The 9,607-nt window shown below is 34.9% G+C and overlaps 1 protein-coding gene across 2 annotated transcripts in view; it reads right to left on the reverse strand.

Annotated features, from left to right (window-relative positions):
• nsmaf (neutral sphingomyelinase (N-SMase) activation associated factor) overlaps nucleotides 1-8,549 on the reverse strand; it is a 63,594-nt gene extending 55,045 nt beyond the window's left edge. For both annotated transcript variants that reach the window (XM_062021687.1, XM_062021688.1), the window contains exon 1: nucleotides 8,416-8,549. In XM_062021687.1, coding sequence (XP_061877671.1) covers nucleotides 8,416-8,450 — 35 coding nt within the window. In that variant the 5' untranslated portion in view covers nucleotides 8,451-8,549. The remainder of the gene's footprint in view (nucleotides 1-8,415) is intronic.
• Nucleotides 8,550-9,607: the final 1,058 nt, after the last annotated feature.

Raw genomic sequence — 9,607 nt, forward strand, 5'->3', positions numbered from 1 at the left:
CATTAAGTACCACCATAATGACAACATTAAAATACAGTAGTGTAGTAGGCCCAAGTATTCATTAAGCACCACCTTAATGACAACATTAAAATACAGTAGTGTAGTAGAACTAAGTATTCATTAAGTACCACCATAATGACAACATTAAAAAACAGTAGTGTAGTAGGCCTAAGTATTCATTAAGTACCACCATAATGACAACATTAAAAGACATTGAACTAGTAGGCTTAAGTATTCATTAAGCACCACCATAATGACAACATTAAAATACAGTAGTGTAGTAGGCCTAAGTATTCATTAAGCACCACCTTAGTGACAACATTAAAATACAGTAGTGTAGTAGGCCTAAGTATTCATTAAGCACCACCTTAGTGACAACATTAAAATACAGTAGTGTAGTAGAACTAAGTATTCATTAAGCACCACCTTAGTGACAACATTAAAATACAGTAGTGTAGTAGAACTAAGTATTCATTAAGTACCACCATAATGACAACATTAAAAAACAGTAGTGTAGTAGGCCTAAGTATTCATTAAGTACCACCATAATGACAACATTAAAAGACATTGAACTAGTAGGCTTAAGTATTCATTAAGCACCACCTTAATGACAACATTAAAATACAGTAGTGTAGTAGGCCTAAGTATTCATTAAGTACCACCATAATGACAACATTAAAATACAGTAGTGTAGTAGGCCTAAGTATTCATTAAGTACCACCATAATGATAACATTAAAATACAGTAGTGTAGTAGGCCTAAGTATTCATTAAGCACCACCTTAGTGACAACATTAAAATACAGTAGTGTAGTAGGCCTAAGTATTCATTAAGCACCACCTTAGTGACAACATTAAAATACAGTAGTGTAGTAGGGCGCAGTGTCGGGCGAGCGCGCGGCAAGTGCGCACTCTTTCAGTCAATTAGTGCGCGAGAAATATATATATATACATTTATATATATATATATATATATATATATATATATATATATATATATATATATATATATATATATATATATATATATATATATATATATATATATATATATATACATACATACATTTATATATATATATATATATATATACATAGATATATATATATATATATATATATACATACATATATATATATATACATATATATACATACATATATATATACATACATATATATATATATATATATATATATATATATATACATACATATGTATGCATATACATGTATACATACACATATATACTGTGTATATAAATAATGATAAATGGGTTATACTTGTATAGCGCTTTTCTACCTTCAAGGTACTCAAAGCGCTTTGACAGTATTTCCACATTCACCCATTCACACACACATTCACACACTGATGGAGGGAGCTGCCATGCAAGGCGCTACCAGCACCCATCAGGAGCAAGGGTGAAGTGTCTTGCCCAAGGACACAACGGATGTGACTAGGATGGTAGAAGGTGGGGATTGAACCCCAGTAACCAGCAACCCTCCGATTGCTGGCACGGCCACTCTACCAACTTCGCCACGCCGTCCCATATATATATATATATATATATATATATATATATATATATATATATATATATATATATATATATATATATATATATATATATATACATATGTATGCATATACATATATACATACACATATATACTGTATATATATACATATGTATGCATATACATATATACTGTATATATATACATATGTATGCATATACATATATACTGTATATATATACATATACATATATATATATACACATATGTATGCATATACATATATACTGTATATATATACATATACATATATATACATATATATATATACATATGTATACATATATATATATATATATATATATATATATATATATATATATATATATATATATATATATATTAGGGCTGCAAGTAACGATTAATTTGATAATCGATTAATCTGTCTATTATTACTTCGATTAATCGATTAATAATCGGATAAAGGAGACAAACTACATTTCTATCCTATCCAGGATTTTATTTTTTTAAAACAGCATACTGGCACCATACTTATTTAGATTATTGTTTTTTAGCTGTTTGTAAATGTTGCAGTTTATAAATAAAAGTTTATTTAAAAAAATAAATTAATAAATTAATTTAAAAAATAGAAAACCTCTGCGCATGCGCATAGCATAGATCCAACGAATCGATGACTAAATTAATCTGCAACTATTTTAATAATCGATTTTAATCGATTAGTTGTTGCAGTCATAATATATATATATATGCCAAATTGTTTTAACCCAATGCGGCCCACCGAGTCAAAAAGTTTGGGGACCCCTGGTATGTAATAATATCATTGGCATGATCAGATATTATTAAAGTTTAAAATATTTTTTTCTGTCAAAATTGAAAGAACGAATGCATTTAGTAAAAAAATAAATAAGTATTTTATTGAAACCCATTTTTTCCAGGCTTACGCGGGCCACATAAAATGATGTGGCGGGCCAGAACTGGCCCCCGGGCCTTGAGTTTGACACCTGTGCCCTATACCAGTGTTTTTCTGTGAAATACAGTAAGGTGTGCCGTGAGAGATTATGTAATTTCACCTAATTGGGTTAAAAATAATTTTTTTGCAAACCAGTGATTATCATCCGCAAATGTGCCGTTGTTGAGTGTCTAGATCTCGGCACCGTAACCATGTAATACTCTTCCATATCAGTAGGTGGCAGCAGGTAGCTAATTGCTTTGTAGATGTTTGTTGTGATCACAATATGCAGTGTGCAGGTAAAAAGGTATCTAATGCTTAAACCAAAAAATAAACAAAAGGCAAGTGCCGCTAAGAAAAGGCATTGAAGCTTAGGGATGGTTATGCAAAATGAAACTAAAACTGAACTGGCTGCAAAGTAAAGAAAAACAGAATGCTGGACGACAGCAAAGACTTACAGCGTCACATCCGTACATGACACGACAATCAACAATGTCCCCACAAAGAAGGATAGCGTCTGCACACCTTTTTATATAATAAAATAACATCTGTGAATTAGTATACACAACAGTATGTAATTAATTAATTCAGTCATTATTAACATACTGAGATGAAGACTATCTTACTTTCAATAAGGTTGAAAGTATTTCTCATAATTCTTCTTCTTTGTACTTTGTAAGCACTATTATTTTGAACAAACTCTTAAACTGGATCATATCAGTACAATTTTTAACTTCTTTACTTAATCCATTCCATCATTTAATTCCACATACTGATATGCTAAAGGTTTTAAGTATTGTACGTGCATACAAATGTTTTAATTAGGGATGTCCAATAATGGCTTTTTGCCGATATCCGATATTCCGATATTGTCCAACTCTTAATTACCGATACCGATATCAACCGATACCGATATATACAGTCGTGGAATTAACACATTATTATGCCTAATTTGGACAACCAGGTATGGTGAAGATAAGGTCCTTTTTTTTTAATTAATAAAATAAGATAAATACATTACATTTTCTTGAATAAAAAAGGAAAGTAAAACAATATAAAAACAGTTACGTAGAAACTAATAATTAATGAAAATGAGTCAAATTAACTGTTAAAGGTTAGTACTATTAGTAGACCAGCACAATCGTGTGTGCTTACAGACTGTATCCCTTGCAGACTGTATTAAAATATATTGATATATAATGTAGGAACCAGAATATTAATAACAGAAAGAAACAACCCTTTTGTGTGAATGAGTGTAAATGGGGGAGGGAGGTTTTTTGGGTTGGTGCACTAATTGTAAGTGTATCTTGTGTTTTTTATGTTGATTTAATTAAAACAATAAATAAAATAAAAATAAAAAGGATACCGATAATTTAAAAAAACGATACCGATAATTTCCGATATTACATTTTAAAGCATTTATCGGTCGACATCTCTAGTTTTGATTTATTTTTTCCTCTAAGGTTATATTTCTCCTCTTTAGTTGAGAAGAATTGTTGTACATTCTTTGGTAGCAGGTTATAGTTTGCTGTGTACATCATTTTAGCTGTTTGCAATTTTACCAAATCGCAGAACTTTAATATTTTTGACTCAATAAATAAAGTGTTTGTATGTTCTCTATATCCAACATTATGTATTATTCTAACTGATCTTTTTTGTAACACGGCTAGCGAATGTAGCGCACATTTGTAGTTATTTCCCCACATTTCTACACAATAACTCAGATATGGTAACACTAGCGAGCAGTAGAGAATATGAAGTGATTTTTGGCCCAGGACGTATTTTGCTTTATTCATTATTGAAATGTTTTTTGCCACCTTATGTTGTATGTTTTGTATATGAGATTTCCAGTTCATTTGATCATCTATTAATACTCCCAAAAATCTGGTTTCTTTTACCCTTTCAATGTCTACTCCGTCTATTTGTATTTGTGTATACAGGGATGATACTCGAAACCGGTTTTCCCGGTTGTTCGATAAGAAAAGAACCGAGTCCTCGGACTCAAATCCCTTTTTGAGAACCGGTACCCGTTATCGAGACCACTATAGTAAAGAAAAAGAGTTGGTTCTTTATTCGAATCCCTCAGAACGAATCCCGTCCCGACCAGAAATGCTCCGTGTGACATCACAAGAAATGACGTCACGTAGCTCAGTCATTAGGCGCAGATAGGGAAAGCAGGAAAAACAATGGACCGGAAAAAGCGCTCCAAGGTGTAATAAAGTTCAAAACAAAAGGTATAATCCAATGAATAACTTTACTGAGAGATTTGAGCAGGGTACAAACTCATGACGAACACTTTTACGACCAACCGGAAACATAGCAACCAGGCTAGCAACGCACCTCCTTTACAGCAGCTGTCACAACGTTCTTAAAGCAACCGCAGCCCATATACAACATATATCCCTTTTTTAACTTTTGTTTTTCTTTCCTTGTAAACAAAACAAAATCACACTGTATATGTGTTGTCTGTCTAATTATAAATAATGCAGACGAGGCGTGTTGGCTGAGTTCTTGACGTTTACTTTCACAGCGTGCTCATATCCTCATTCTTAGCTGCCGGGTGGCGACATGCAACAACACTTTTCGGGGCTACCGCACATGCTCGTCAGTCCCGTTGCATGCTGGGTAGTGTAGTTGTTATATTCCTAGCTCATAACATCACATCTTTCCCCCTATAAAGAAATAATGTTAACTCAATAAAGTGTATTTCTTTTTTTAGCTTTAACTTTTCATTTTTTTAGCATTGTAACCACATTTGCAAACAACTTTTCTCTTCATAGAATTTCCTTTCAATAAAGAAATTAAGTGCAAAAATGTCAAAGCATCATAACAAACAGTTATGTCAAATAGCAGCAGAAGTGCACTTTTTGGAGAGCTGTATTATTGTAGTTTTGTGCCCAAGGGACTGATTTTATTTAACACTATATTATTATTTATACACTTATAGTGATCACAGAGACAGGTTGTTTTTGTGTTACTGTATATATTTGTTTTTCTGAAAAACCCCACTTAAAGCCACTACTAGCGACCACGCAGTCTGATAGTTTATATATCAATGATGAAATCTTAACATTGCAACACATGCCAATACGGCCGTGTTAACTTATGAAGTGCAATTTTAAATTTCCCGCTAAACTTCCGGTTGAAAACGTCTATGTACGATGACGTTTGCGTGTGACGTCACGACGGCAACGGAAGTATTCGTACCCAATGTGTCACCATACAAACTGCTCTGTTTTCATCGGACAATTCCACAGTATTCTGGACATCTGTGTTGGTGAATCTTTTGTAATTTGTTTAATGGACAATGGAGACTGCAAATAAGAAAGTTGTAGGTGCGATCGGTGTATTAGCGGCGGACTACAGCAACACAACCAGGAGGTTGTGTTGTGTTTGAGCTGGATACAAGACGCACTACCGTGAGTACAGCTTTGGCTTCCAAACATTTGATCGCTTGCCCGTACGTGCGTGTCGCTATGTGCATGTCACGTACGTAACTTTGGGGAAATATATGTTTCTCGCCGACTCTGATGGCGGCCGGGGTGTCGTCGAAAGCTACAACGCCCGCCGCCGCTCCGTAGTTAGCTTCAATTGTTAAGCTTCGCCAAGCTGGAAATTATTAACCGTGTATTTACATGTTCATGGTTTAATAGTATTGTTGAACTTCTGTCTATCCTTCCAGTCAGGTTTTTTAAAAATGTTGTTTCTATCTGCATTTGAGCCCGATGCTATCACGTTAGCTCCGTAGCTAAAGTGCGTCAACGATGTATTGTCGTGGAGATAAAAGTCACTGTGAATGTCCATTTCGCGTTCTCGACTCTCATTTTCAAGAGGATATAGTATCCGAGGTGGTTTAAAATACAAATCCGTGATCCACAACAGAAAAAGGAGAGTGTGTGGAATCCAATGAGACCTTGTACCGAAGTTACGGTCAGAGCGAAAAAAGATACACCCTGCACTGCCTCTCTAGTCCTTCACTCTAACGTTCCTCATCCACAAATCTTTCATCCTCGCTCAAATTAATGGGGTAATCGTCGCTTTCTCGGTCGGAATCTCTCTCGCTCCATTGTAAACAACGGGGAATTGTGAGGAATCCTTCCTCCTGTGACGTCACGCTACTTCCGGTATAGGCAAGGCTTTTTTTTATCAGCGACCAAAAGTTGCGAACTTTATCGTCGTTGTTCGATACTAAATCCTTTCAGCAAAAATATGGCAATATCGCGAAATGATCAAGTATGACACATAGAATGGATCTGCTATCCCCGTTTAAATAAAAAAAAATTCATTTCAGTAGGCCTTTAATATACTTTGTGTAACAACAGTCAATATTTATTTATTTTATTTTATTTTTTTAGGGGGGTAACAGTCAATATTTACACTACCGTTCAAAAGTTTGGGGTCACATTGAAATGTCCTTATTTTTTAAGGAAAAGTTAAGTTAAAGTTAAAGTACCAATGATTGTCACACACACACTAGGTGTGGTGAAATTTGTCCTCTGCATTTGACCCATCCCCTTGTTCACCCCCTGGGAGGTGAGGGGAGCAGTGGGCAGCAGCGGCGCCGTGCCCGGGAATCATTTTGGTGATTTAACCCCCAATTTCAACCCTTGATGCTGAGTGCCAAGCAGGGAGGGAATGGGTCCCATTTTTATAGTCTTTGGTATGACTCGGCTGGGATTTGAACTCCAAACTACCGATCTTAGAGTGTCCGCCCTGAGAAAAGCACTGTACTTTTCAATGAAGATAACTTTAAACTAGTCTTAACTTGAAAGAAATACACTCTATACATTGCTAATGTGGTAAATGACTATTCTAGCTGCAAATGTCTGCTTTTTGGTGCAATATCTACATAGGTGTATAGAGGCCCATTTCCAGCAACTATCACTCCAGTGTTCTAATGGTACAATGTGTTTGCTCATTGGCTCAGAAGGCTAATTGATGATTAGAAAACCCTTGTGCAATCATGTTCACACATCTGAAAACAGTTTAGCTCGTTACAGAAGCTACAAAACTGACCTTCCTTTGAGCAGATTGAGTTTCTGGAGCATCACATTTGTGGGGTCAATTAAACGCTCAAAATGGCCAGAAAAAGATAACTTTCATCTGAAACTCGACAGTCTATTCTTGTTCTTAGAAATGAAGGCTATTCCACAAAATTGTTTGGGTGACCCCAAACTTTTGAACGGTAGTGTATGTGTTTATTAGATTTTATTTTTTAATTGTATAATAAAAGTGAGCTTTTGTTAAACCAATTATTGTGTGTTTTTTCCATATACAACAACCTATCTGGACTCGATAAGAGAATCGATAAGGAATCGGTTCGATAAGAGGATTCGATAATAGGCTCGAACTCGATAATTTCTTATCAAACATCATCCCTATTTGTGTATGATGCTCTTTTCTACTTTGACCAAATAGCATTATTTTAGTTTTACTGAGATTCAAAGATAGTCTGTTGTTGTCAAAGCATCTTTTCAAACCATACTCACAGAATTGCAGCACTTTTGAGCAAGGCAAAAAAAAAAAAAAATGTTATTGCTGAAGTGGCAGGTTTGTCTTTGATGACTCATTTGTTTTGTATGTCATTTACCCATTATTTTCCATGGGAAAAATAAACATTTGAATAAAGAATTGACCATTTGAGAGCTGGATTAGCGTCACATAATCAGCTGTACTTGAACACACCATCGGTGCATCACTAGATCATTGTGCATTATTTTATTGACCCATAGTGGAGTTATTTCCTAATGTTGTGGAGGCTGAGAGGCAAAGAATGTGCATGACTTCCACATTAGACGTGTTTTAGCGGTAAAGGCATCTTTATTAGCTAAGTGGTCGAGTGTGACGCTGCTCTTTTCATAGATTCGGCCCTACGTTCGAGGAACAGGCACCGCAATAACACAAATAACATGACAGAAGGCGAACCGACCTTTCCTTCGTTCGCTCTTTAGTCAAAAACGCCATGACTGCACACCCTCCTGCTCCGCCTTCGCCTCTGCCTCCGCCTCTGTTCCCACCGCCGACGCCACTTCAGTCACACCGACGCCTGGCAACACGGAAGCTCGCCCCGCACCACGTGACCTGCACACACGATCTTTGCGTACGACAGAGCACTCACTTTCTATTCGGGAAATAGAAACAATATTGTTCAAAGTTGACTTAAAATGTATCTACACAAGCCCAATTCAAGTATTTGTACGGAATTACCCAAGACTATTTTACCATGAAATAATGCACATACATTTAAAGGATTTTATTTAGTTGCCCAGCGAATTGTGTTCATGCATCGACGATCTTTGTCAAGCCACTTCTTGAGGTTAGTGGTGGGCAATACTCAGTTATGTGGCCAATTCTGATATCTTTAAAATAGATTTTTTTTTTTCAAAAACACTAAAATTAATTATAACAAAAAGATTTTGGTTAAACACACAAAAGAATGAACAATTTATCAAACCTGTACTACAGTGTATAAATACACCGACAAGTACCACCAACTAAATAATATGTACGTCTTTTTATTTTTATTTTTTTTAAAGCTGCTAAAAATTAAATTTCACGGACGGATTTTGGTCTAAATATTCAAATAATTATTTATTGATATCATTACTTACTAATTAATTAATTATTATTGTCAACGCGGAAGCTCGCCCCGTACCACGTGACCTTCACACACGATCTTTGCGTACGACAGAGCACTCACTTTCTATTCCGGAAATACAAACAATATTGTTCAAAGTTGACTTAAAATGTATCTACACAAGCCCAATTCAAGTGTTTGTAAGGAATTACGCAAGACTATTTTACCATGAAATAATGTACGTACATTTAAAGGGTTTTATGAAGCAAATTATCTTCATGCATGGACGATCTTTGTCAAGCGACTTCTTTTCGAGGTTAGGGGTGGGTAATACTCAGTTATGTTGCCTGATATCTTTAAAATATAGTTTTTATAATAATTCTAATTAAACACAATGACAAATATTTTGGGTTAACACACAAAACCGTGAAAAATGTATCAAACCTGTACTACAGTGTATAAATACACAGACAATAGCATCAACTAAATAATACGTACATCTTTTTTTTTTTCTTTTTAAAGCTGCTAAAAATTCCATTTCACG

Source organism: Entelurus aequoreus, linkage group LG15 (assembly GCF_033978785.1).
Source record: "Entelurus aequoreus isolate RoL-2023_Sb linkage group LG15, RoL_Eaeq_v1.1, whole genome shotgun sequence".
In the NCBI taxonomy this organism is placed as follows: Eukaryota; Metazoa; Chordata; class Actinopteri; order Syngnathiformes; family Syngnathidae; genus Entelurus; species Entelurus aequoreus.